This window comes from Cyphomyrmex costatus, unplaced genomic scaffold (genome assembly GCF_001594065.2).
Source record: "Cyphomyrmex costatus isolate MS0001 unplaced genomic scaffold, Ccosl1.0 scaffold43, whole genome shotgun sequence".
Taxonomy (NCBI): Eukaryota; Metazoa; Arthropoda; class Insecta; order Hymenoptera; family Formicidae; genus Cyphomyrmex; species Cyphomyrmex costatus.
Window position 1 is genome coordinate 1,879,938 of NW_017278534.1, and position 27,847 is coordinate 1,907,784.

The 27,847-nt window shown below is 35.2% G+C and overlaps 5 protein-coding genes across 8 annotated transcripts; 1 reads left to right on the top strand and 4 right to left on the bottom strand.

Annotated features, from left to right (window-relative positions):
* Positions 1–591: 591 nt before the first annotated feature.
* LOC108777433 (high mobility group protein homolog TDP-1) lies at positions 592–1,821 on the bottom strand. Its single transcript, XM_018544331.1, has 3 exons — positions 1,623–1,821; positions 972–1,277; positions 592–672 (listed from the first exon to the last, which is right to left on the bottom strand). Exons 1-3 carry the CDS (start codon positions 1,679–1,681, stop codon positions 663–665), a joined length of 375 nt encoding a protein of 124 aa, XP_018399833.1. The 5' UTR covers positions 1,682–1,821; the 3' UTR covers positions 592–662.
* A 342-nt stretch (positions 1,822–2,163) lies between these two features.
* On the bottom strand, positions 2,164–4,971 carry GXIVsPLA2 (phospholipase A2 group XII). The gene is made up of 3 exons (XM_018544258.1): positions 4,480–4,971; positions 3,349–3,416; positions 2,164–2,538 (listed from the first exon to the last, which is right to left on the bottom strand). The coding sequence occupies exons 1-3, from the start codon at positions 4,712–4,714 to the stop codon at positions 2,215–2,217; spliced, it is 627 nt and encodes a 208-aa protein (XP_018399760.1). The 5' UTR covers positions 4,715–4,971; the 3' UTR covers positions 2,164–2,214.
* A 608-nt stretch (positions 4,972–5,579) lies between these two features.
* LOC108777348 (glutaredoxin-C4) lies at positions 5,580–11,037 on the bottom strand. Of its 4 annotated transcripts, none has more exons than XM_018544206.1 (3): positions 10,964–11,037; positions 9,361–9,482; positions 5,580–5,915 (listed from the first exon to the last, which is right to left on the bottom strand). In XM_018544206.1, exons 2-3 carry the CDS (start codon positions 9,457–9,459, stop codon positions 5,718–5,720), a joined length of 297 nt encoding a protein of 98 aa, XP_018399708.1. In that variant the 5' UTR covers positions 9,460–9,482; positions 10,964–11,037; the 3' UTR covers positions 5,580–5,717. The 4 variants fall into 4 exon arrangements, with proteins under 4 accessions (XP_018399708.1, XP_018399706.1, XP_018399705.1 ...); XM_018544204.1 differs by having other exon boundaries at positions 9,361–9,501; positions 10,859–11,033; XM_018544203.1 differs by having other exon boundaries at positions 9,361–9,694; positions 10,859–11,033.
* Positions 11,038–12,295: 1,258 nt separating this feature from the next.
* On the top strand, positions 12,296–20,358 carry garz (Sec7 domain-containing protein garz). Its single transcript, XM_018544141.1, has 15 exons — positions 12,296–12,418; positions 12,695–12,893; positions 12,964–13,191; positions 13,261–13,367; positions 13,447–13,987; positions 14,056–14,426; positions 14,510–14,687; positions 14,759–14,874; positions 14,969–15,160; positions 15,233–15,568; positions 15,647–15,855; positions 15,932–16,177; positions 16,251–16,749; positions 16,821–18,932; positions 19,273–20,358. The coding sequence occupies exons 1-15, from the start codon at positions 12,296–12,298 to the stop codon at positions 19,369–19,371; spliced, it is 5,556 nt and encodes a 1,851-aa protein (XP_018399643.1). The 3' UTR covers positions 19,372–20,358.
* An 83-nt stretch (positions 20,359–20,441) lies between these two features.
* Positions 20,442–27,337, bottom strand: LOC108777367 (zinc finger CCHC domain-containing protein 24). The gene is made up of 4 exons (XM_018544234.1): positions 26,910–27,337; positions 26,311–26,562; positions 21,977–22,141; positions 20,442–21,321 (listed from the first exon to the last, which is right to left on the bottom strand). Exons 1-4 carry the CDS (start codon positions 27,099–27,101, stop codon positions 21,199–21,201), a joined length of 732 nt encoding a protein of 243 aa, XP_018399736.1. The 5' UTR covers positions 27,102–27,337; the 3' UTR covers positions 20,442–21,198.
* Positions 27,338–27,847: the final 510 nt, after the last annotated feature.

Below are 27,847 nucleotides of genomic sequence, written 5' to 3' on the forward strand. Positions count from 1 at the left end.
TCATGCGTTATATTTTAATTGTCACATGTATGATGTCACATTCATTCGTTCGGTATTCATTACTCTCTGTATGTTTTTATTATCTAATATCGCGAGAAGGTAGCTCTAGTTCGGAAAGAATAACGGAGCACGCAATCAGGCTCTTCCACGAAGCGTCGCGAGACTCGTGCCGAAATTATTTTTTGTATCGAAATCGCGAGAGAAAGCATGTGTGCGCGTTCGTTGATTTCCCTTCACGAAGTGAAGGAAAGAAGAACGGTAGCGTGAAGCACGTGCTGTCCACGTTACCCCGAAAATATTGCCCTGAATCGCGTAATTTCCCTCCCTCGTTGTGGGCGACGCTTCGCGGAACGGTCGTGACGAAAAAAATAATATATTTATGGTACGAAACGTTACGAGTTCAATTTTTTCAGACGAGAGAAACGAAAAAAACGAAAGAAAAACGGCAGATCGCCTAGTTTAGAGTAATTGAATGATAAGATAATTAATAATGTATAAAATACATATTTATTGTACATAGATCTAAAAAAAAGACTACTAACAAATAAAAAAGAAATCAAAAATACGTAATCGCGTCTTTGATTGTTTCCAGGTGCCACGTACGACGACATATTGCGTGTAAGATCACTTCCTTGCGCAAGATAGATCCTTTACAAGCTTTGTTACTTCATCCTGGACATAGGAATGCGATCACATCTCTAGCTTGCATTTGAAGAGTTCTGAGTAAAAGTGAAATAAGTCCATAATTTATGTGATTTCTTGGGAGATGTATATATATTCTCTCTTAGATTTTACGAATTACATTCCTCCTCTTCCTCTTATCAGATATATTATTTGGATATATAATTACAACTTTTTGAATCTTTTATAATTTTATGAACTTAGTCCACTTTTATCTTAAATGGTTCACTTGGCTTTAGAGTTGATGGTGATTTACACGTCATTACTCTTACTTCTTTTCCACGGATTACCTCGAATGTGTGGACGATCGTTTTCTCTTCCGTTTCCTCTCCTGACGTCGTTTCTTCTCCTCGTTGGCAAGATCCACATATTTCTTTCTCTGTTCGGGAGTCATCCGGGACCACAATTTGCCCGCAGCTCGCGCAATCACAGTGACATGCTCATTCGGTTTTTTGCTACGAAGTCGCAGAAAGAAAATGATGAAAGGATTCGTCGCTCGAGGACGGACGTTGTGCCCGTCCTTTTGGCTCTGTGAACTTTGACTGACGGCTTTACCGCTTCTGTTCGCGGGTTGTCTACCTTTTCCGGTATCTGCGCTACGTGAAAGGCGAAACTGCAAAGTATGCTTTTGCGTGTCCCATTGATTTCATCGATATAAGTTCCACCTACTATATTCTATATTACGACATCAAAAGCAAACAATTCTTGCGCTTTTATGTCCACATAAGTAATTATTAGTTGAAGAAATCGCTTTTTCTATAAAAACTAAACAAAATCTGAAAAATGATGCAGATATTTTTCTTCACTTTTGATGCTTTTTCAAAAATTTAAAGGAGATGTAAATAAGTGACTCGAACATGTCTATTCCAAGGACAAATCAAGAACGAAAAATATGGAGTTATATGAGACCAGTTTCGTCATAAAGTAAGAAATTATCTTACTTGCCCTCTTTCCGGTCTTTATGAATCTTGGGAGGTTGCGCGGAGTTAGCGTTTCCCATTTTCGCCTCACTTTACGGAAGTGTCAACGAATGTCTCGACAGTTAGTGTTGTACTTGATAATTTATTATTTATCATTCACGCTGGTCGCGGCACGGTGATTTTGCCCGGGGACAATTGTCACATTGACATTTGTATCAGAAAGACCGTCCATTGTTTTTTCAAAAGACAAACACGATTTTAGTATCACTTGTATTGATATATTCTAAAAGGAAATCATTCTCAATCTTTTCAAATTTGTTCAATTAATTTAATATTGTACGTATCTCTTATTCTCTACTTTTATTTTGACAAAATTTTTCATTAACAATTATTTTAGTTGCAACAGGAAACTTAATTTTCTGATATTTTTTTTACCAAATTCGACATTTCTTACGTTTAATCTAAGGTTTACAAATTATGAGGAGAACGGCATTACAAAAATTACAGATTTTGTTAGTAAATCCAAAATTTTTACAAATTTCTATTCTATTTAATACGCTTTGTTGTATAAATACAAGTATTATTATTTTTATATTATATTATATGTGCAATGTTATAATTCTCCTCCGGCTTGCGCCGCTTTCTTCGGTTTCTTATTTTTGCTCCACTTGTCGGGACAGTAACAGGCTTGTTTCTGGGCGTCGAGGAAGCTCTTGCAACCCAGTGTAATCGTTCCTGTGAAAAGAGCCTTGGCCGCGGCTTTACACGTATTAACGATGCTGGTAGCGGTAGTTTGATACGTGTCACAATATTTGTAGAGGCATCTTTTGAATTCTAGATCACACTTCTCCTTATCCGTATTGCAAGTGTCGTAGCAAATGTCGTGAGCGTCGCAGCATTTCGTCATTTCAGTGAGTGGAAGGTATTCCTGGTTCACCTATAAATATTTGTAATAATTTGTAACGATCATACCCGACCAGAAAACAGCCTAGTCAACATCAACTAACAATAATAAAAATCAATGCAATGGTATAACAATTTTAAACAATTCTGAATGAAATAAGATTTGAATGCAATCTTCAAAGTTTAAGTCTGATTTTTTTGTTTAGTTTATATCATATACCCTTCATTACCCTCCACACAAGTAGAAACAGTTTATCAAACTTGAATCTTGAAAACTGGATTCAAATTTTCTTTCGTTCGAAATTATATTATATTCGAAAAATTGTGTACCATCTTATTCTATATAAATTCACATTCAACAAAATAAATGTAACAAAATACACGTTTCAGGCAACAGTTACATTATTGTTAAGTGTGAAATTATAATCGCTGTTATTATATTATTATGCTGCTATTATTTTGTGACTTTAATGTTATTTTAATGTCAACTTGACTTTTGTTCTCTGCTTTGATATACTTAATATAATTATAAACGTTGCAAGCTAATAGAAACTGCAAAATGTACACACTTCTAGTAATATTGCAAATTAAGTTACAAACTCAACTAGATTAAATTATAAGGTCGATTACATTAAATTACAGACGCGAATAAAGTTATAAATTTAATTGTCAACTCAGATAGTAAATTATCGAGAAATGTAAATATTAATCAAATTATAAATAACGATGCACACTTGCTCGTGCAATTAATTAGCAAACATGAAAATGCGATAAAAAGTTTTGATATAGAAACATTGCGTATATCACTTATCGCTTATCTATCCTCTCGGGGGAACATACCAACCTGGATACCAAGGGACCCACATCCGTCACTCCGCGGTTTGTGATTCCAGTTCGCCTTCGGCGTGGATCCTGAAAACGGTTTGAATAATGCGTCATTTGTCCAATTGCAACCGCTCGTCCAATCACGACGCACCATGTCAGTCGTGTTTCACATCGTTTCACATTTGTGATTTGTGCGCTCACAAGAAATGAAAGCTAATCTTTACTCATCGCAATTTTTTCCCTTCATAACTGTCCATAATCTCTGCGATCGATATGAAAAGCATAACAAAATGGTGGTTAAAAAAGAACAATAGTTTTGTTTTATTAACGAAATTATGGGGCAATTTCTAATTAACTTGATCATCGATTATAACAAATTAATTGACAAATAATTAAACAATATCTATATTTTTTCTTATAAAATAGAATTATTAATGTTTTATTGCGTGACGTAATACATATAACATAAAGATTCATTGAATCACCGATTTTGTTATAGGTCCGATTGTTCATTTTCTGAAGAACTTTTGGTTTATTTAACCTTATGATAATATAAAAATTGTATCTTTTTAAACATAGTTTTGTAGTAATTTTTAAAATCACTATAAAATTATCAATTTAGTGATTATATATAATCATAATTAAAAAATAAATTTTTATATCATGAAGTTAATAAAATGAGGTTAAGTTTGAACAAGTTACATCAGAAAATGAAAATAAAAACTCAATGCTTTTATATTTATTTCAATGTATTATAAATTAATTTATCTTGGTCAATCTTGATTCATTTACTTTTTTGTGACATATATGCTTAGAATTATAAAAAAAGATAAAAAATAAGTTAAATTGAGGTTAAAAATTAACATACATTCGTAGAAATGGATATTTGGATATTAATCAAAGTTTATAGTCAAATGCTACAAAAATCTCATTGTCAGAAGAATTTCAGAGAACGAAAACTGGGCCAACCGCCAACGGAGAAAGGAAAGGGGTGTAGAAAGTGCAATATTAAAAGTCAGAAATGGCCAGAGATTCACGCGGATCGATCGAGGGAACCGACCAATAGCGTGACGCCGTTGGAGAATAATCTGATAACCAAGCGACGATGACAGCTGATGATATTGCACGTTGGATTTACACTGCTACGCACCGTCAGGACATTTGAAGACGCAGTGCTCTTCCACGGCGGCGTCGAACACCTCGTGTATGTCCTTGATCTTCTTCGCCACGGTTATGGCGTTGGCGAAGAAGTCCTGAAAAACCGTCTCCGCCGCCAACACGGCGTCCCGTAGATTCGTCAATAACCCGGCGCCGTAACCGGACCAAGCGTATGCCAGGAATGTCAGCACATAAACAATGATTTTGCGATACCGCGTCAGATCCATATCTTCCTCACTTCGCGGCCGATCGGCCCTGGATGGACACGATCGAGCGACTCTCACACCGAACTGCGGATATTTTTAGACAGGCGTGTGCGTGTCCACCACCGTCATCGAGGTGGACACGTGGTGCCCCGTGTTGTCGACCGTATCGACTTGAATTTAATTACTTCGCCTTAGTTTAGTTTTCTTTTTCACTTGCGTTAATAAATCCTTTCTACGACAAGATTGATTACGTCGATTTGCCAGAAGAGGAGGAAACAGAGAGTGCAGAAAGAGCAGCTGACGAAAGACGGCTTGCTTTTTACCTTGTCATGTCATGCATGAGACGCGTAACTTTCCATCCACGAAAATAATAAAATAATACGCAAATTAAAATTTGAAGCTACTTCTTTATGTAGATATTCTATATATATATATAAATTAAATTTGTCAATTATAGTTAGTTTTTTAAAAATGACTCCAGCCGTACTACAATTAATTTTAATTACCAATTAGCTTATCGAGTAAACTATATAGCTTTTATGAATTAATTGAATGAATCAATTTTTTATTTCATGAAAACGAAGTTGGAGATCAAGGATAACAAATTAAGAAATTTTCCTGTAATTTTTGCCGTAAGAATTATTCAGAATAAATAAATCAATTAAATTGGAAGTTAATTGATTTGTTTATTCAAAACCTTCAACTTAAATTAAATAAACATAATTTTATTTTATAAGCTATTTTCTACAAACAAATTTAAATGATTAAGTAATTATAAAGTAAAATTAAAAAATGAAGTTAATTAATATTTTAATCATATTTATTTTTATTTATTTCCAATAATAAATGCAATTAATGAAAGCAGAATAGGAGTTAAAGTTTATTCAAAAGGTATCTGCTTTTCTATTTTAAGTCAGCATAGATATAGATATGTATATATGATTTATTGTTAGAATAATTTGTTCCTTGTTATACGAACAAATTATTTTTAAAATTTATCACAAGACACATCGACAATGGAAATTTAAAATTTTTTTACAAGTTCGCCACTTTGTAACAATTTCTTTACGTCGGTACCGCCTCCTAAACACTCTCCGTTGAGGAATACTCTGGGCACTGTCCTGGCACCAGTTATTTCACCCAGCACATCTTGTATTTCCTGCGCATCCTCTCTATCGTCTAACTCTATCGCTGTGTACGACTTCTGTAACGAGTCAAACACCTGCACAAAAAAATTTGATGAAACTAATTATAAAATAAATAAATTATTTCAATATAAACTAATAATTTATTATCAATTCTCTTTTATAACTAGTAATAAATATGAACAATGTAAATAATAAATTATTAAATTTGTATACCGCAGTGCAGAAAACGCGATTTTTTCAGCAAATTGCAAATTAGTGCACAACAGAAATATAGGGGAGAGTGGTCTAAATCGGACCTATTTGTAGTTTTTGTTCTGTATAAGGCGTAAATTAAGTCCGATTATAAAACCAATGGTGCCGTTCGAAAGATCATTTACCTTCATTTTTGCTTTAGACTATTTTGACGTATCTCTTACCTGTGTCAAACTATAATGGAAAATGTAAAAATGCATTTTCCGGTTTGGAACTATGAGTTCCAAATCGGACCATCCCCTGTTCCAAATCAGACCTCTCCTATTTTTATGGATTTTTAGATAGAATTTTAAAATATTTTAATTAATTTTTTATTAATATTGAGTAAAAACGAGCACAATTTATGACTCAAAGATAAAAATTTTATTCAGAAAACACAATATAAACTTACAATTTACAGAATTTTATTATTAGAATTAAAATCAATAAAAAATTCCATCAATCTGAGTCTGATGATACATATTTTATTGATTTAGTGTTCCTTGGACCAGATCTGGTCGGTCGATCACCAGTACTGCAACTAGGTTGTGGCGAATCTTCTTTCTTCGATGAATTAGCTGGCTTACTCGTCTTATCAGTGTTTTTTGTTCTCGTTTGCGTTGTTTGTCTTTGATGCATTTGTTTTGTCGTTTCCTCTAAAGTAGTAGTTTCAATCACAGCATCATCAGTTAAAATAGTTGTTTTTTCCGGTTTTCGACCCCGACCGGTATTTTTACGTAGAGATGTTTTTGGAATTGGACAAATGGATTGCAGTGTTTCGTTCAAATTTTTTTCTATGTTCTCGTTATGTTCGATAGGCCGATCAGTTACCGAACTGGGCAGGAAATCAATTTCTTGAAAAATGTCAGGATTTAATGGCCAAATGCCTGTTGCTTGAAAGCCGGATTTTATGTTTTCCTCGATGGTACTAAGTTCAAGCGCTCGAGCTGTAATTTGTGGCACGTCATAAATTGTTAGTGATCTACCAGGGTTTATTCGCATCCAATTATCACATTGATCATTGAGTACTTTTTTAAAAGGACCAAAGACGCTGACATCAAGCGGTTGTAGTCGATGTGAATAATGTGGAGGAAAGAAAAGAACATGAATTCCATTGGTTTTGCAAAAGTTCAACACTGCGAACGACTTATGCGACTCGTGATTGTCAAGCAATAACAAAAGTGGGTTTTTGATGGAAACACGCGTAAATTTCTGAAAATGTTTCAGAAAATCAAGAAAAATATCAGCATTCGTCCAGCCGCTTGGGTTTGCGGCGCCAGCGCATCCTGTGGGGCCACCATTTAAAAAATGTTCTTGGAATCGGGTTCGAGGAAATACATAGAATGGAGGTATTTTGATACCTTCTGCTGAGACAGCAAATATCATTGTGATTAATTGTCCTCTTTCAGCGGAAACTACATGACCTTTTTGTTTGATGCCACGAGAACTAATAACACGCTGTGGAGTGTGACAGGTGGTAATATCGGTTTCATCAACATTCCACACTGAGTGTGCTTCAAACGGTATTTCACTTGATACTTTTCGTAAAAGAGTGAAAAATGTGTTTACATTGTTGCAGTTGAATGCACCCACTCGACCTAGGCTTGTAGCTTTTGCCATTTTCAATGAAAGGGTTGGATGCCGTCTCATAAAGCCAAGAAACCACTCACGCCCCGCAAGTTGATCCTCTTTCCAATTTTCTGGCATTTCGACATGCAATTTGCATGCAAATTGATACGCCAATGAACGAATCTCTACAGAAGTCATACCAAAAAATATGTCTGAACAATGTAACAAATATTCTTCCAAACATTTTTCTTGTTCTTCATTGAACACCTGAAAAAAGAAAAATATAGAAAAAAAAAAAAAGGAAAACATGAAAATAGTAAAAAAAAAACAAAAAATTATTCAAAACTCACTGTTGAACGGCCTATCCCTCGAATTTGTATATCACTCATCGTCAATGATGATGTTGATGATGTTTCTGTGCCAATTATGTTATCATTTGCACGTTTATGACGAAGCAATGTTGTGCGCGGAATGTTGAACTTACGCGCTGTTTCTCTCAATGATTTTCCATTTTTTATATCCAAAACAGCAAGCTGAAACACTTGTGTGTCTATTTTGTCTGTTTTTCGTTTATAACCGCGGCCCATTTTTCACTAAAAAGCCAAAAAAAAGTCACGAATCGTAAAAACATTTTCACCTGCAACACGTTTTTCACAACATAAGGTATGTTTACATACTTTAATGCGACACATAAATATGTTTATTTATAGGATTTAACCTTACCTGTAAGTCAATCCGAGACTCACACACAATACGACGTAGTATTTCGTAATAAATAAAATCGAAAATTTTAAGAAAGCTAGGGCTCGGTGTGATAACACTATATGGATTTGAATATTTGTGCACAATCCCGTGGAGAATCCCTGCCGTACGTGCAAGTAGGTGCATATACGTGTATGCGTATACGTTCGGCAGCGTGCACCAGAGACGATCAACGTACACACACTCGCATGCAGCGGTTCTTCGTGCAAAGCTCTGAACGTCCGGGCTTTACTGGTAACACACATACACTTATCGGCCGAGGCCTGTAAGTTATTTACTGTACTGTATAGGTTCGATTTGGACACCAAAAGAGAGGTCCGATTTGGACACGGGTTCTTTCAAACTATATTAGAACAAATTTTACAATAAACCGCAAAAGTAATCACAAAACTCTTGATATTTTTGTTTTTAATTATCGTAGATCAATTACCGTTCAAATTTTTAACATCTTTTCAATAATGATTTACAAGGATTTTTTTTTTAATTTTTGCATGATAGTCGAAAATACATATTTGCGTCTATTCTATGAACGTTATGACAGAATACTGCCAAACTGCTGTCACATGTGTCTTATAAGGACTTTATATTATAAATAGCAAATCTGCTTAATTTGTTTAAATTAAAAAAGTCCGATTTGGAACACGGTCCGATTTAGGGCATTCTCCCCTATAATAAAGAAAAGAGCAATTTTTAACAGAATATAAGTATATAATATTTAACAGAGTTACGAAAAATTGCAATGTTGTACTTAAACGACTGAGATGTCAGATTGAAAATTGAATGGGAAAATAAAATTTGATCAATTTTCGAAGATACATTCTGATAAGAATATCAGAAGGCATTTCTTTAATTTCGGAAGCTCAATCGACAAATTAAATATAGCGTATAGCCACATGTCACGTGACGTGATCGTTTTGTATTTTTAATCTTATACAATATTAAACAGAGCACAAGTACCTCCTTGGCCATTTTACAGTACGGACAGTACGTCTTGGAGAATATGACGATCGAGTCCTTGGCGATCAATTCTTTGACGAAGTCTCGCGTCGACGGCATGATGGTCCTTTTTGTACTGGAAACTATACCCATTCTATTGAGCTAAAGAGATCATTACGCTTGATTATGCCTCGGCGCTTTAGTCTCGCACGTGTTAGCGTTAACGTTCGCAGTTCAATTATGAATAGATTCGAATCGCGTGTCTGATGTCCGATGTCCATTGTCCGGAGTCTGACAGAGGAAACTTGCGTTCCGAGAGCTTTGTGGATGACAATTTATCTCTTTCTACACAAACCTTGCCGATGGATATCGGACGTGGATTAAATCGATTGGTTACTCTTACGATAATCATGTAGTATATACGCGATTTCATGCAGCATCTACATTATTATTACGATTAACAATGTCTGATAAAAATTCGGCCACTTGCATGTTAAAATAACTGACATACTTTCTTGAAATTAATAACATTAAATATAAAAATATATATATGTAAATATTTTTAACGATTAAATACCTAGATAATAATAAAATACACTACTACGTTATTTTTTTAATATACAAAATATACATGTATTATATATTTCAATGTCAAAATTGATTAAATTATTCCACTGCATTTAGATATTGTATATGAAACAATTTTTAATATAATATGTACTGATCCAATGTAATGTCAGTGATCGAGTTCAATGCGTTCAGTAGAAAAAACAGTTTTGCAATCGTTATAAAATTCTTTAACATGACATTAATCTTGCTCTTATTGTTAGTTCTTTTCTAATCTAACTGTAAATGTTTAAAACCAATCGTATTAAAAAATGTTATGACAAATGCAAAGCTGCTTTTTCTGCTGAACGCATTATGAATGAATACTTAATGGGTTCTTTTATTGACATTTTCTTCTATTAATTAGGACAAAATATAATTAGCATCATACTTCGATCACACAATTTGCATAATTAAGTTTTTTTTTAACCATTTCCAACTTTAATAACGATAATAAATTACAGAATATATTTCTGGCATAAATTTGAATATGTCTGTACGTATGAATATTTAAATGACTTCTATAAATCGACCAATTTATTAAATTATTTACTCGAAAGAATAAAAATCTCTGACCAACTAATTATTTCAATGTAGTTAATCGTATTATAATTTTCTGCCAATTTCGATACAATCGTACAATCGAGAACATTGTCGTTTACAAACTATTTCATTTCTTTCAAGAGTCGAATGTTTGGTCAGTGTAACAATAGCTATCGGTGAGAAACGAATAAGACAAATGTGCTACATTCGTGCATAACTAAAAAGATAACACGCACCTGAGGCACATGAGTACAAAAGAAGCTCGATAATAATATTGATCTATTTGGATTTGGAACGCAGGTAGTATAGTTAACGATACATGGCAAACGTCAGGAGATCAAAGACCTCGTCCGTTTAGATTCGCCCTTACCTCTAATTGCGATTAACGTCACTTTAAGGGAATAAATATATGTCACTACAGGAATTGGTTGCCAATCGACAAATCGGCAAAGAAATGAATTGTAATACTGTCTACCTCTGGACACGAGACACGTTTTGCAGCTGATTGATGCGATTTAGGTTAAGTTTTACTAGCGTTATCATTAAGTCTCATTCACACGACATCATGACGAGTGACATCGCGAACGAAAAAACTACAAAAAACATTTGTGAAAATGAGGTCGGTTGCCAGTAAATTCTAATCAACTTATGTCCAATTGGTGATACAAGTCGACATAAGTGTTCTGTCTTTGTTATTCTCTGAATATTAAGAAAAACAGAATATATTTGTATCAGCTAAATCGATCACTTATTACGTTACGTCATCAAATGGAAACACCCAATAACTTTTTAATTTACTCGTTATCTTTTTAATTTTTAAAATTAGAAGAAGGTATAGATAAGTTAAACCAAGATTGTAGTTATAATGATATATATTGGTGGAGATAAACATTTATTAGGTCTACTCTATTCTATAACTTTTAAGTATGTCGTTATATTATTATAAATTTCTGTTGCGTATTTTTACATTGTATAAAACAAACAATTGCGTAACGATATGTAACGATACTTTTATAATTGACAAATAGTTGAATCAGCAAAATTGCTTAAAGCAAAATTTTATTATATTTCATTTTGCCCCTATATAATTTAATATAATTTTATCTACAAGTTAAAATCTCAATATTTTTTTCACACATATTAGTAGATATAATTTTGAATTAAAATAAATGTAATATTAAATATTTATTAGGGTTCGCTACTTCATTATAAGATCGAGATGACATCGAGTAGAAGTAATTTTTTAGGAGAAATATAGTATGTTGTTATCAATATATAATATTATCATATAAAATATATATACATATATTTTTTGTGAATTCTTGACAAAATGGTTTTTAAATAAAGCAAATAAGTTTATTCTCTAGTAACTTTAGAATGACGTAAAATGTGATGTTTTGCTTGACAAAACATCAGAGCGACACTTTTTTCAGCCAGATTCTTTCGTTTCATGCAAAAATGCGTCGAATAAGCCTAATTTGATCGATTTTTGAGGTGAGGCAGTGATTCTGTATAATTACCCTTTTGACATTGGCAGTGTGACACGCTATCGATTAATCGAATGTCGGTTTAACTGCGAGATTCGTGGATCGACAACGGTTGACGGTAAGTCGATGGTTATCGCGTTGGAACTATTGGAAGTTCGCAATGATGTGGGGACGTATCGTATGGAGGGAATAGGGAAGTGGCTGTCTGTACGGCGATCGACGTGACGGATCTTCGCTAACGTCCAGTAATCAAATTTGTTCAACTGTGTTGTACGATCTTTCGGAATCCTGTTATGGCGTAGCAACGGAATCACGCAAGGATGAGTAGAATCGCAAGGCCTCCAGGCCCCTGTAGGGGCGGCTTATATGTTGTCGAGGGCGAGGTTGGCCTCCTGGTGACGGCAATGCGACGAGGTGCCCGATGGTCGTCGCACTCTCACCAGGTAGAGGATCTTCCTTAATTTATTTACCGACTGTTCAACGATTAAGACTATTATTAGAAATATATACTTGTTATTGTTCCTAATCAAATCAAACAGGTTGTAGAAATTGGTCTGATGACACTTCAAATTTGTATAAATAGACACGTCGAATTTATGTGTAAATAAATTTGTCACATTACAATCATCTCCAGCTGTAATTTGGCATAACAGATGGAGATAATTGTCATGAGAGATCTTGAAGAGATTTATGTTCTAATTGTTTAATTTAATATTCAGGATGATGATCAGGATACTCTCATGAAAGGCTTGAATACCTTGAAGGAAGTATTAAATGAACACAGAGATTTATCTCAATTAGAACCTGCAGTTTTTCTCACTCCCTTTCTAGAAATTATAAGATCTGAAGAAACTACTGGACCTGTGACTAGTCTAGCATTGTCGGCTGTTAATAAAATAATTTCTTATGGTCTCGTTGGTTAGTTTTAATTATTGTGATAACAGAAATTATTATTTTTATCTTATAAAATATATGTTGCTTTTTTTAGATCCTAATCATCCTGCCATAGCAACTTGCGTAGAAGCTATAGCAGATGCTGTTACACACGCAAGGTTTGTAGGTGCCGATGCATCTGGTGATGGAGTAGTTCTTATGCGAGTTTTGCAAGTACTGAGAGCCCTCATGTTATCGTCTGCTGGTGATCATCTCTCCAATGAAAGTGTATGTGAAATTATGCTGAGTTGTTTTAGGATATGTTTTGAAACACGTCTTAGTGGTGAGTTGTACTGGTTTCAAATTACTGTTGTGATAAATTACGAGTGTATATAATAAAATATTTTTATAGAAATACTTAGGAAAACAGCAGAGCATTGCCTGAAGGACATGGTTCAACACTTGTTCACCAAATTACCTCAATTTGTCGACGACACCAGAGTTTTGCCAAATATGAAAGTAAGTTGCATAATATGTGATTTATTAAATGTGTACATATAAAATACAAACATACATGAGACAATGTAATTTTTGACAGAAAATGAGAACTAATAGCATAGAAAATACTCGTGGCAAGAACAGAAAACACAAAAGTTATACGAAGCAAAAATCCAAGTCTACCACGGATGACATTGACGACAAGGAATCGATTTCAAATTCAGTCGATAAAATACGAACTGGTCACTTGGCTACTACACCTGTCTCACCAGCTGGCAATATTGTTGACATGCAGGGATCATTGAATCATGGAAGTGTTGATAAAAACGAGGATGAGAAAAATGAAAACAAAAATAATATTAACAAAGACAATAATGTTAAAGATGGAAATGACTGTATCAAAGCGGTAGATAATCAAGAAACTGATAAAAAACAGGAGATTGATAAAGACGAAAGCAATAAAGATATTAAAAGTGAAATAGAAACACTCGAAGCGAATAGCACACCTGAAAATATCATTATGGAGAATGAAGGTGCAGCTTTAACAGAAAGTAAGAGTGTAGAAAGGGAAGATGCGGCTGATCAAAAAATCACGGATGAATCCGAATCTTCCATTAAGCAATCTATTTCAGAAAATCAAGGTACTTATTCTTGTTGCTATTTTAAATTAATTCTTAATTTCTAATTTATTTTTTGAATAATTATGTAGGTGACGAAGAAAAAAGTATTGATTTAGCACAATCTCCGACTGGTAGTGTGGAAGATTTATCAATAGACGAAAACCTGTCTAGAGCGTCTAAAATGAAAGAGTCTGAACAAATCGAGGAGTATGTGAATAGTCAGGGTGTCCGATTTATTCCATTGCAACAGCGAGCGCCATATGGCGCGTTGTGCGTTCGTGAATTGTTCAGATTTCTCATCTCTCTATGTAGTCCCCTAGACAAGCAGAACAATGAAATTATAACTCATCTAGGTCTTAGCTTATTGCAAGTAGCGTTGGAAATCGCCGCCGACGCTCTATCTAATTTTTCATCCTTGCTTGCGCTCGCGAAGGACGACTTATGTAGGAATCTAATCTTGGTGAGCGAAAGCAGTTAATTAACTATACTTAACGTTGTTCATTAATAAAGAAATAGTCGATGAATATTGTATTTATGTATTAGCTAATTGGAACAGACAGATTGTCGATCCTCGCTATAAATCTCCAAGTATCATTCTTGCTGTTTGAGTCACAAAGAGAACATCTAAAATTTCAACTGGAACATTATTTGATTAAATTAATGGAAATAGTTGTTTCTGAATCTAATAGAATATCATACGAGCAACGAGAATTATCGCTTGGTACGTTTTAATTTCATAGCAATTGTATAATATATATGTGGCAACATAAATTTTATTACTATAATTTACAGAGGCTATAGTAAGATTGTGGAGAATACCTGGTTTACCTGCTGAATTATATTTAAATTACGATTGCGGACTTTATTCTTCAAACTTGTACGAGGAACTTATGAAAATGTTTTCTAAAGTATATTTTTTCCTCCTATATATATTATCATAAATTAATACCTAAAAAATGATTTAGATATAGAATTTTTATATCTTTTGAAATTTTCTTTTAGAATGTTTCTCTACCAATGACCACTGGTATGCATACCATGCAATTGATTTCCTTGGACGCCATAATGATGCTGATCATCGGCATGGAGATTCGTTGTAAAGGCTGTAAGGAATTGTGCAAACCATCACGTCATGAGGCGTCGTCAAATCTGCCCACGCGTGAAGATTTACTTGCTATAAAAGCGAATAAGCGAGTAGGTATTTATTATCCACTTATTTCTAATGTAGTTACTACAATGAATCAAATCTATTTTTGTCATTTCCAGTGGTTGGTTGTTGGCACAGAAAAGTTTAACGAGAATCCACGGGAGGGTATCGCGAAACTTACGGAGCACGGTTTGCTAGGCGGTACTCCAGGTCACTCGGATCCAGAAAAAATTGCTAAACTTCTAAGAGAGAATCCTGGTTTAGATAAGAAAGCGATCGGTGAATACATCAGCAAGAAAGAAAACAAGAACATTCTCAATTATTTTGTGCATAATTTTGATTTAAGAAATACTCGAATTGATCAGGCTTTACGACTTTATCTGGAATCGTTCAGGTTACCTGGGGAAGCTCCTCTTATATCTCTTCTACTTGAGAAATTTGCCGAACATTGGCATGTGCGTATATATATTCAAGTAGCGTTTTAAAAATAACGCAGGCGCGTAGATAGTATAACAAATTGTTTCTGTGTTTAGGATAGCAATGGTAGACCTTTTGCTTCGGCTGATGCCGCCTTTACGTTAGCTTACGCGGTTATTATGCTAAATGTTGATCAACATAATTATAACGTAAAAAGACAAAATAATCCTATGACTACTGATCAATTTAAAAGAAATTTGAAGAAGGTTAACGGCGATAATGATTTTGATCAAGACATGCTCGATGAAATATATACTTCTATTAAGTAAGTGCTATAAATATTTAAATTAGACCTAGCGATTATTCTAATCCTAAATATTGTTTATCTGTTATTTGTGCAGAGGGGAAGAGATCGTGATGCCAGCCGAACAAACTGGACTAGTGAAAGAAAATTATTTATGGAAGGTCTTATTAAGAAGAGGCTCTGGACCTGAAAGTATGTACTTGAAAGTAGGCAATTCTGGCGAATTCATCGATAAAGATCTAGCCGAACACGCGTGGGCTCCCATTGTGAGTGCTCTTTGTCGAGCTTACGATAAAGCACCGGACAGATCGTTGCAACGCAAAGTCGCTCAAACATTTCTTGGGTTTGTTTATTTTTTTGCTACCTATTATAAATTTATTCTTTAATTAACTATAACTTATTCTCTCTTTTCTCAGTTGTGCGGCAATTAGTGCTTACCATAGCATGTGCAATGACTTGGATACGCTTATAGTCAGTCTCTGCAAGTTCACGGGTTTGATAATCGGCGGGAAATCTGAGCAAGTAGTTTTACATCTCGGTGGAAGTATGAAGTCCCAAATGGCAGCTCGTACTCTTTTCAAGATCACACATTTACATGGGGATGCTTTGAGAGCATCTTGGAAGAACATCATCGATTGTTTACAATCGCTTTACGAGGCAAGATTATTACCGAAGAATCTTACAGAGGCTGAAGACTTCATTGATCCGTCTGGCAAAATATCTCTACTCCGGGAACCGACTACGCCCAAAACTTCTCCAGGTGATCAAGGAATACTTTCCACCTTTTATTCCTACATCGCTATGGACACATCACGTTTGCCTCATCCCGCTGAGGCAACCGCTCGAAAAAAGGCTATGGAGTTCATTGCCAATTGTTATCTCAAAGAAATTATAGAAGAAAGTAAATTCTTTCAGGTAAATCGATGATATGTGGATTATTGGGCTACGGCCTTAATATATTTTTTAACAATCTTCGTCATTTGCAGAATGAATCGCTCAATTCTCTTGTTGGTGCTTTGGTGTCGGCTAATCCAAACGACGAAGATATATCTATATTTTTATTGGAGCTGTTGCTAGAAGTAACTATACAGAATCGTGACAGAGTAACGCGCATCCGGTCTGTTGTCCAGAGTCATTTGGATCGTTTGTTAACGATGGCGGCGCGTGAGAATCATCCTTATTTGCTCGAACGAGTAGCTGTGGGCATGTTAAGATTAGCTATCAGGCTTTTACGCGGAGAAGAGTTTGCGTGTCTATCACCTCTATTACCTTTGACCCATTTACCGTCTGCAACGACCGCGCCATTGGCTCGACAAATCGCCTATGGTCTGTTCGAATTATTGAAAACGGGCGCCGCAAACATCCATAGTGCAGAAGATTGGAAGGTAGTATTTAGCTTGTTGGAGTGCGCGGGTGCCGGCGCATTGGCGCCTAAGCGGTCCAACACGGTTCTAGATGAAACAGCGAACGCCCGGGCATCTGTCTTGGATCCCAGACCTATCAGTCCCGTACCGGAATGGGTATTAGTATCACCAACTGGTACCGAGGCACCGCTTCCAGTAGCTGCTGATACGATAGTTCTAGCACGCGATCTACAGTCGCACGATTCGGCGGCGTTCGTCAAATGCTGCGAAAGTCTGAACTTTCTAGTGCGTGACATGGCGCATGTAACGCCTTTCAATTTCGATCTGTGCGTCAACTGCGTTAGAACGTTTGCTGAGGCGGTGCTGCAATGCACAGGCAAACGAAACAGGGTGTGGAACTCCGCAGAGGAATCTGCTAGTTATCAACAGAGCCCGGTGCAACTTTTAGATCTGATGGTCACGCTACACACGAAAATCGCACAGGTATTCCGATGGTGGGCAGAAGAAGGTAGTATTGACGATGGTATATCTCTGTGGCCGCAAGCCTGGCGACCGCTACTGCAAGGTATCGCACGACTCTGTTGCGACGCTCGTCAACCAGTACGTACGGCAGCAATTTCGTGTCTTCAAAGAACCTTGCTGGCGGAGGATTTGACACAGTTGTCCGCAATAGAATGGTCGCAATGTTTGGAGGAAGTATTGTTTCCGTTGTTGGCGCAATTATTGGGTCCGATTGCGTCCAACGATCCCTCCGTCAATGAAACAAGACTCAGAGCCGCAATGTTACTCTCCAAGGTATTTCTTCTTCATCTGACTCCATTACTAACTCTACCTGGTTTCCTGCCGCTTTGGTTAACAGTGTTGGAGCTTTTGCGCGCGTACATGCATGCTGATAACAGCGAGCTTCTGTTTGAAGCGATTCCCGAATCGCTGAAGAACATGCTGCTGGTGATGTCATCGGCCAATGTTCTGGCTCAGAGTTCCAATCTCTGGGCACCCACGTGGAGAGCAATTGACGCGTTTCTGCCGAACCTGAAAGCAGCACTCTTCCCCGAACCGCCTGTTGCGGTTCTGTCGCCTCCGCAATTGCCACAGCAGCAATCGTCACAGCCGCAAGTTATTAGCTTAGTTGGCCAACAACAACCTTTGTCTTTTCTGGGATCTATAGCGCCACAACCAGAAAATATTCCCTCTTCGCCTGATATCGAGTGTTCTAACGAGAATAACATAGACGCAAAAACCGTGACGCAGCCCTTGGACGTTCTAAATTCTGTGCAATCTGCCGGCGTTCCGGTTCCAGTGCCCTTATCGACATTGATGTACAATACCGAGGGCAAGGAAACGCAGCAAGTAATCACTCTAGTTAGTCAACCAGCACCCAGCGTATCTAGTCCAGTCGCGGTGCAACCAACAGCTCAGAGTTTCTTTGACATTTGCTACCCGGCAAACTCTTTGATCGAAAAGATGGACGAACGACAGGAGCAGCAACAGCAACAATCAGTGGTGTCAAACGAGGAAGAACACAGCAAGTTGACGAAAAATATGACGCAAAACGTTGGTTTGGCAAACGAGAATCATGATTTGATACTCGCGATGAGAAAATATGAGGAATGGAAACAGCAACATGAACAGCAACAAATGCTGATGCAGCAACAATGTACACAGCATGTGCAGTCGGCGCAGTATCAGCATCCAACGACGGAAAATTCTCCGTACCGCGTGGATCCATCTGAGGTGAATCGATGTCTTGTATCTTAGCAGGATCTTGAGGAGTCAATCGTTCGGAATCGATTGACTCTTAAAATTAAAAACGCGTTTGCTTTGTCTCGATTAAATGATCTGATTCTTTTACAAATAACATTAAGATAACACAATGATCAATATGTAAAGATTTATTAACGAAACATATATAAAGATATTTGGTAATGTCTTTACGCGAGCGCACTTGCAATTGTAAAAATTCAATATGAACGTCCATGATAGAATCTCGTTGAAAAGAAAGTCAAATAGTCTACTTCTTCTAAAGTGATAAAAGTTATGATAGAGGGAACGTAACCGAATGTTTTATTTGCAGACGACAGTAGATTCCACGGGAACGACGACGTTTAACTCCGCGGCGTATTTTAGCGAAGATCCGGCGGCGGATCTCCTCTTCGTCGTCACTAATCCTTGACCACTGTATATTTCCTATGTATAAATTGTAATATATGAAACATTTCTACAATGCGTGATATATCATGTTGATCGTATAGAACAGTATCAAGAGTAATTGATTATAGACAAAGGAGGATAAACATAGGCACGGAATCGTTGTATCTTTGGTTTGTATATTTGAAAAGCACTCATTATATACAAATAATATATTTACTATTACGCATGTGTACACGTTATTGCTAAGATTATCGTACATCGTATAATCTTAACAATATTAGTAACAATACAATACAGTTCTCGGCACCACTCGTAGCACTCGTTCCATTTTGGAATCTTATTCATTATGGATGAAAGGATTTCTTCGCGAATAAGCCAAAAATGCGTAGGCCAAATCAGTTCGGAAAACGACCGATTAGTTCTTTGCCATTGATGTTTTATCGGCGTATTGCATAAATTTTACATAGAACGGTGCGGACCGTAATATCGATTCATACAAATCCTCCTTAAGCATTTACAAATTCTACTACTACAACAGGTAAGAGAACTTTTCTCTCATGTCTGCATGAATACATGTGTTAGACACGTTACATGTTCAATGCGATTCATAGAGAATGTCGAATTAATTGACAGTGATTTCGTTACACAATAATCAAGAAACCGTTGAGATTTCGGTGAGCTCAATTTCAAATGTAAATAAAATTGGAAGATCTTGCCAGTCGTGTTTCACGAACAGACAGGTAAAAAAAATCGCTAAGTATGTGCGTTTATATAATGTCGAAAATTGAACTCTTTATGAAATTACATCGGTTTCATAGCTATTTATAACGTTATAACTTATACTTTTAACGCAATTCGAATGTTTCTTCATTCGTTCAGTATCGTAAACCAATCTGTACATATGCAAATAATAATGTATTGAATAAGAAGAGATTTATATATGCATCATGTTCATGTCCCCAGAGCCAAAGAATGTCCAATAAATAAAGCAGTCCCTACACGATCAATATTATTGATATGATATGTTATGTACTAATATATAATATAAATACTAACATAATATTAATATACATATGGATATTAAGTGCTTAATATATTATTATTATACAATATGAAGAAAGTGTGCAATAATATTGTATATAATACTGACATAGAGATGTAACATTGATATTTCAATATAAATATTAATATATTATTGCGCAATATTGTGAAATATTGATTGCGCAGGGATTGCGTGTCAATGTTGCATTTTAATGTAACTCGACATTACTCTAAATACTACGAACATTTATTTGAAATATTTCTTTCTTCCGTCATTTTTTCCCCTTATTTTTCTTTAGAGTTCCCTTTCTTGAAGATCTGCCCTGCCTGTTTATTCTTAGCTCTTAGGGTGAGAACATTTTATTATATCCCTGAGAACAATGCCCTCATTTTTTTACTCGAATAACACACGCGTTTTTTTCGCGTGAATACTTGATTATCAAAATAATATTTTTAAAAAATCAAAAATTCTATTAAGTATGTATTTTATGTCTGTGTAGATAATATATTTGTTCAATATATATTATAAATAAAAAGCTGCGATTGAACGCCACGTCTTTGGTCGTCAAAAATCATGCGATAAAAAAATTCTAATTGTAAAAATACATAAAAATATATCATTTTATTTTCTCTTTTACTCCCTCTATTTAATCTCGCAAACAGAAATGGACGCTCTATCTATATAAGATTCACATCGATGCGTATCGATGCGTTCAAATGTATCGAATACTCTCTTTTGTCAGTTCATCATTAAACCCTCCCTTTCTTGCAATTAATTGGATCAGCAAGATAAATTGGACGGAATTCATTAAGTTGTCATCGTGCTACGTCTGCAATAATAGCCCAATGTCTTACACTTCTCGCAGAGATGTTGAGGATGTACCTTGCTCTGATCGGACACGTCTAGACCATCGGGTTTTTCCAACGGCCTCTGAAAATAATAGAAATGATTTTATTACCCACGCTCTACGTTTCTCGCGAGAGATAAGAATAGAAATCTTGCTAGAATACAATTTCTCACATAAAATGTTTTGTTAGTTCAGTATAATTTATCATTTTTATCATTAATTTAATTAACGTTATTAACTAACTTATATTAATATATTATTGGTTTTTTATTTACCACATTAATATTGTTGATATACCCCGTTGTCATTTCGATTTTCAAGACTTGGCGATTGTACAGTGAATCTGGGATCGTTTAAAGTTTAAAGCATTCGCTCGCGGCACGGCATAGCTAATACTCAATTATAATAAGAGTTTCGCGAACGTTTTTCGGGATCCGCGTAACGTAACGATTACCGGTGACTTCGGGTATTTCTGCTCACCGGGCAGAGGCAAAACAGCGAGCGTGATTATGCGACTATAATTAGCTTTCGCGTTGGTTTACACGAGATTTCGTTCTCTCGGCCGCGCAATATTTCGAGAGAGCGAAACGGTTCCAAAAGTCTTTTAGCGAGTCTGACCGGGGACTTCGTCGAGGAGAATCATGACTAATTTTATATTTAACGATTGAATACGGGAAGAACCTGTAATGCGCGGGCGGTGAAGGCAGACACGAAGGAGGCGGACTCCTCCTCGCTCACCTGTTTGTGAGGATACACGTTTATGTGACACTTAATGCATTCCTGGCCCATATTGGCCCAACTGTTGCCCGACATCCATTTACGCTTGCACTTGGGACACTTGTACTCGCCAAAGCACCGCTTCTTGCCCTGATATGGCGTTAGGCCCTCGCCCTTTGGTCGTGCCTGTAAAAATCATATTCCTAATTGGGAAATTCATTCTTTTATTTGCATTATTAATTCGCTGTTCCACATATATAGAATATATGCGATATATGGTAACAACTGGACGATTGAATCAATGTCGAAAACTGCGTATATTGGTATATAAGTATATATATTAGCTCCAATTAAGTCGGTGGATGGACGGTAAATCTTTATACATGTCGGTGGTTGTTATTAATAGGTCTGTCCGCATTGCTTGTACTTTTTTTTGCACTCGTAACATCTTCGTTTTTCTTCTCTTCAATGCTCGAATATATTTCAAATAAAAAATTTTTGGAGATTTCAAACAATAAAAACAGACCTATAGCTAATATCAAGATTGAAAATGCGCGTTTGACAATATTGTTTTAATAAATTTTATCACATAATAAATATCAATAAATCAAAGCAATAAGAAAATGTTTAAGACGCCGAGATAGGAAGCTGATTCGCAAAACATTTACGGTACTCGTATATAATAATGCACTGAGAAAAAAAATAGTTGATTCAACTAAATTAACGGTCACGGGCTGTCAAGCAAATATTTTGTTTAGTCAAAATATTAATGTATTTGAGTCAAATACGCAATAGTACATTGAATACATGACTTATTTATTTCGACAGGACATATCTTTGAATTAACAAATATTTGCTTGACAGCCCGTGACCACCGCATTTAGTTGAGTCAACTACTTTTTTTTCTCAGTGTGCGTTTCCGAAAAGATATTATCTCTTATACTCCGGGAGATTTTTTGGCTGAGTTTGAATGTAAATAGAAAATGTCAAATTTCAAAATTTGTAATCTCTATATAGTAATCTCTAATAAAGGAAACTCGCACGTCATAAAAGATTTCATAAACAGTTAAAATAAGTTATTTAAAAGTCAGTTCTAACCAACTTCTGTGGTTCTAACTATTTGCATAGCACTTATAAGCTTTAACTTGTAAATTAAAATTGAAAACATGATGTTATAAATACATGATGTACTTCACAATTAAAAATTTTATCGAGTTTTGTGTGTGCGTGCGTGCGTGCGTACGTGCGTGTGTGTGTTAGGAGTCAATCACATGATTACATAATTACACTTGAAAATTTTCATACTTCATCTTCCACTTTTCAGCGATTATATATATATATATATATATATCATACATAGAGTGCGCTATAGCTCTAGCCGGTATTTGTAATCAGTTTTTATATCAAAACATAATAATTTATCTCCCGAAATAATAATCTATTGGCGAATAACATGGTCAGACTACACTTTTTTTAAATATCAAAATATATTTATTAATTCCTTAAGTTTCCGCGCGCCTTTTCACTACTGTTCATGCCGAAAGGTTCACGTGAACAATTTCATATTTCTACGGTTGGGAAAATTACATGATTCCGCAAAATCGTAGGTAATCCTAGAGTTCACGTGAAACTTCATTTTTCACGTTTCCGACCTAGGGAAAAAGTTACATGATCGACTCCCAATGATAATCAGATTATTTAAAAAAATGAAAATTGAGCGAACAGATAAAAAGTTAACAGAATAAAAAAAAAATAATCCCGAACGCTAATCTACAAAAGGTTAAAGTTTTTAGAACGAAATATTCAAAGGAAAGAGTTTTAATTCATATAACAAATGTAGTTTTTTATCATAACTTAATCTAGTCTAATCTAACACATACCTCGTATTAATATGAACATTGTAAGAAATAAAAAAAGAAATTACTTTATAATAAAACGAGTTCTAAAGCTTACCTTCTTCTTTTTATTACGTGGCATAATAATATAAAAATTATATATGTGTGGATAACGATGCCATCTATATTGACTAAGACTGACTGATAAGAGTTTTGCATTCTTGTTCGTAGTTGACAAAAGTCCTGCGCACAATGGAGGAAATATTAGGAATAGAAATAAATATTAATTAAATAAATAAATATTAACATTTCATCACATCAGATACACCGGAATATACGGTTTCTAATAAGTTGAAATCTTAATATTTATTCCTGTTCTAATATTTTTTTATTGTGCGTAGACCCAAAGTTACTAGAGCCTTGCGATTGGTTCAATAACAAATAGCTAATCAGAGTATAGCACTTAAATGTTTATGTTCTCATATAGTCCTTTTTTAGGGAGGAGGGGCTCTTCTTACTAAGCATTGGCACATAAAAAGACTTAAAACTTGGAACTTAAGCAGTAAGGAATATATCCAACACAAGTATTGAATTCGCTTACGTTATGATCTTACGGACTCTACTGTGATTTATCAATTCGCTTACTGCTTAAGTCTTATGTCTTTCTATGTGCCAAGCCTTTAGTTACATTCGGTAGCCTGAGTGCTCCCGTGTATTACCTTATAGCGTTTTCTCTTGGCTGCACCAGTGCAACACTCAGCTGAACTTTTGCACTAGTTCATCTTTCTTCCTTTTCTCTCCAGGAGAAGGGAAAAGGAAAAAAGATGAATTGCATGGTACAATCACCCTACACTGGTGCAGCCAAGAGAAAACGCTATTATTCTAAAGGATAAGATGATATACAGGGGAACCCGGATGATGTTTCCGAACGCAGCCTTATTTGCGATTCTATCTATGTCTTTTTCTTTCTGCTCAGTTTATATGGTCCTCTCTATTTTTGTACGATCTGTATGATTTGAATAAAAGGTGTATAATTAACATCAATAAAAATTATGTATATTTTTACTAAAATCTCTCAAAAATGAAAAATGTTAATAAAAATCTATCGCATTTTATGTACTGTATTCGTAGCCTCTATATCATGCCGGTATCTAGAGTAAATAATTATGGAAATAGTAGGAAATGATTCAAATTAAATTTATCTAGCGGTAGTTAAGTTTTTTATACACATACACACACACACACACACACAATGTAGAGCGGGGCTTTTTCGTCCATTTCTCGTGATAATATTTACAATTTCTAAACAGAATATGTTGATTAGTAATTAAATTTAAAGGTTGAGCTTGTGATTGAATAATGTAATTATAAACACGGCACTGCAAAGAGAGATATTGTTGTTTGCTATAGTAAATTTTCGTATTACCTTTTAAAACTGACGAAATAATTTCAATATTATACATATATATATATATATAATCTTATTTGAAGCCTATGATTTCTTTTTTCATTTCTAGATCATTTTCTATCAGTAACTTTTTTAACAGACATGTTATACATATATATAAAATCATTTAATAATATCGTTATGATTTTTATTTTTTATCTGCATTATAAATAAATAAAAATGAAGTTAAAAAACGTCATCACAATCAGGAGAAGCGACTTAATTGGCTCACCCTCATATCGCGATGATTGACCATATGACGTCATGTCTCCCAGAGATACTGTTTGTTATGTGTCAATTAATGCTCAATTGAGCCACGCGAATCTCGCTATTGTTGCATCGATGCGTATCGTTTACGTATATTACTAAATTTAAGAATGGCCCCTTTTAAATCGTCTTGTGTTTAATAGAGATTTATTTCCGAGTCATATTAAGTTAGAAACACAAGAGAGGAGATCTTTGCTTTGTTTTTATATTTATTATTTAATTTAATTACTTGATTTTTCTGAGATACAGAAGGAAGAGACTCAACTATCCAATTTTTTATCGATGTTCTATGGTAACGTAAGATTCATGGAAACCTTCGATAATTCATTTATATATTTTTTGTAACAAAGATCTGATAAGATAAATACTTAAGTCATGCTGGATGATGTTGATGAAACTTACAATAACCGATCGAAGGTTTCTATGAATCAGATAATAGATTGATTAATTGCCTCTTGAAATCTTGGAATCGTATCATATGATATAACGAAGATTACATTTAATTTCAGTACTATATCATTACTATATGCATTTGACTTTAAACTTCATTTCACGATTGCAATCTGTTTATATTTTTATCTAACATCTCTAGAGATTGTATTTCAAAATTATTCAAGGAATTAATCCTATATATGATGCGTATTATCCTATATACGATACGCATATTTAATTCAGATAATTTTTATCTGAATTAAATATGTAATTATTGTGTAATTCCAATGCATAAATATGTATTGAAAATTAAGTTTACAAAGTCACCGATATATATATTACATGTTATTAGAAAAATAATTCAAATTACTGACCTGCGGGCAATCCTTGATGTAGTGTCCTTTCTTGAAACACAAATGACACAGGTACGTTGACGGCGGTTTCTTCACCGGTTTCCGGTCGCCTACTGCTAACTCGTTAAAGTGTACCGCTAAATCCGCGATACTTTCCGTTCCGCTATCTCTCATGGGTCTGACGGGTCCGGACGGATTCAACGCGTTTTGATGTGAATAAGTCTGCGACGTTGTGCCAGGAAAATTGCTCCAGATCGCAGGAAGTAACTTGCTCTAAAATGTAATGTCAATCGGCAATTTATTTGAAATAGCTCGTTATTTTGAAAAAGCTCAAATAATAAATTGCTTAGTTTCTTCTGATGAATCTCTCTCTCTCTCTCTCTCTCTCTCTCTCTCTCTCTCTCTCTCTCTCTCTCTCTCTATAATATTTTTATTATTAATCTTTCAAACTATAAGAAGCTCGATTTTATTAATAGGCAACAATTTCTTAAAGTTAAAAATTTGAAATAATCTAGAAATAAATTCTTCGTTTGCTAGATTTTGTTTGATAAGTTAGAAATTGACTCAATGATAAATCCTGATCTTTAAATGTCCCAATCGTCGTAGGGGTCGTGGGCTACCTGATCAGATGGTTGCGATGGATTTTGTTCGGTAATAGCCAGGTAGAACCAATTGAGTAAAGGCGGGTAGGTCGATTGCTGAAGAGTCTTTTGACTTGAAGCACTTATGCCATTGAGCGCACCGTAACTGATCCGAGTTGAGTCCTGCAACTGCAGGCGTTGCACCGCAGGTGTTGAATGACAGGCGGCCATATTTTTATCTAATCGGCTCAGTAAGTTTATCAGTTCCGGATGTTGTCGTTGTCTCGTGCCCTCGACGACAATTTTCTTCGGTAATCATTTATCATTTCCTTGTCCTTGAATCCGAGCGGTGTTCTTTCCATTTAATTCGTCGAGAACTGTCTCCTTATTAATTTTCCACAATTAAGGAACAAAATATTAAAATTCTCGATGCCAATGTTTTTAATATTTTTTAATAATTTATAATCAATTCTATGGGATAATCAATTCTAACGATTAGGACGAATGACGTCTAACTTTAGAACTAGCATTACGAATCTTTCTAAAATATTATTCACTTAAAATATCATTATTGTTTACGAGACGCAGAATCATTGATGTTTCGAGGATAGCATCATGAAACCGGATGTTCGATGAGGAAGGCATCTAAGAAGTGAAAATACTATAATCTGCATTGCATTGCCAACTTTGAAAATACTCCAAATTTCTCCTTTATTCTTTCTAAAATTTCATAATGAAATTTTATTAGGTCACTTCACCGTCAGTCGGTTTCTCGGTGTAACAATTCTCGGAAAAGTGCCATCTTCTTCCGAATGGGTTCTTCAAAACGAGTGCTTAACTTTTACGGGGATATTGTGCTTCTACGCGCTTTTACGCACGTATTGAATGAGTCTTATCTCTGCATATGTTACCGAGATGTGTATTCTTGTACGCATACACATAGGAACATTGTCCTCGAATTCTTCGATATCTTCGAT

Bases quoted from the DNA above. Each gene is read 5' to 3' on its own strand.
- LOC108777433 (XM_018544331.1), bottom strand. From the start codon at position 1,681: ATGGGAAACGCTAACTCCGCGCAACCTCCCAAGATTCATAAAGACCGG. The intron at 1,278-1,622 runs GTAAGATAATTT...CCTTTCACGTAG, and splicing joins AAAGACCGGAAAGAGGGCAA to CGCAGATACCGGAAAAGGTA.
- GXIVsPLA2 (XM_018544258.1), bottom strand. From the start codon at position 4,714: ATGGATCTGACGCGGTATCGCAAAATCATTGTTTATGTGCTGACATTC. The intron at 3,417-4,479 runs GTGCGTAGCAGT...AACCGTTTTCAG, and splicing joins CGTCTTCAAATGTCCTGACG to GATCCACGCCGAAGGCGAAC. The intron at 2,539-3,348 runs GTTGGTATGTTC...AAATATTTATAG, and splicing joins GTGGGTCCCTTGGTATCCAG to GTGAACCAGGAATACCTTCC.
- LOC108777348 (XM_018544204.1), bottom strand. From the start codon at position 9,492: ATGGGTATAGTTTCCAGTACAAAAAGGACCATCATGCCGTCGACGCGA. The intron at 5,916-9,360 runs GTACTTGTGCTC...TTTTTTGTGCAG, and splicing joins ACTGTAAAATGGCCAAGGAG to GTGTTTGACTCGTTACAGAA.
- garz (XM_018544141.1), top strand. From the start codon at position 12,296: ATGAGTAGAATCGCAAGGCCTCCAGGCCCCTGTAGGGGCGGCTTATAT. The intron at 13,988-14,055 runs GTACTTATTCTT...ATAATTATGTAG, and splicing joins ATCTATTTCAGAAAATCAAG to GTGACGAAGAAAAAAGTATT. The intron at 14,688-14,758 runs GTACGTTTTAAT...TATAATTTACAG, and splicing joins GCAACGAGAATTATCGCTTG to AGGCTATAGTAAGATTGTGG.
- LOC108777367 (XM_018544234.1), bottom strand. From the start codon at position 27,101: ATGGCCGCCTGTCATTCAACACCTGCGGTGCAACGCCTGCAGTTGCAG. The intron at 26,563-26,909 runs GTAGCCCACGAC...ATTACATTTTAG, and splicing joins CATCGCAACCATCTGATCAG to AGCAAGTTACTTCCTGCGAT. The intron at 22,142-26,310 runs GTCAGTAATTTG...TGATTTTTACAG, and splicing joins ACATCAAGGATTGCCCGCAG to GCACGACCAAAGGGCGAGGG.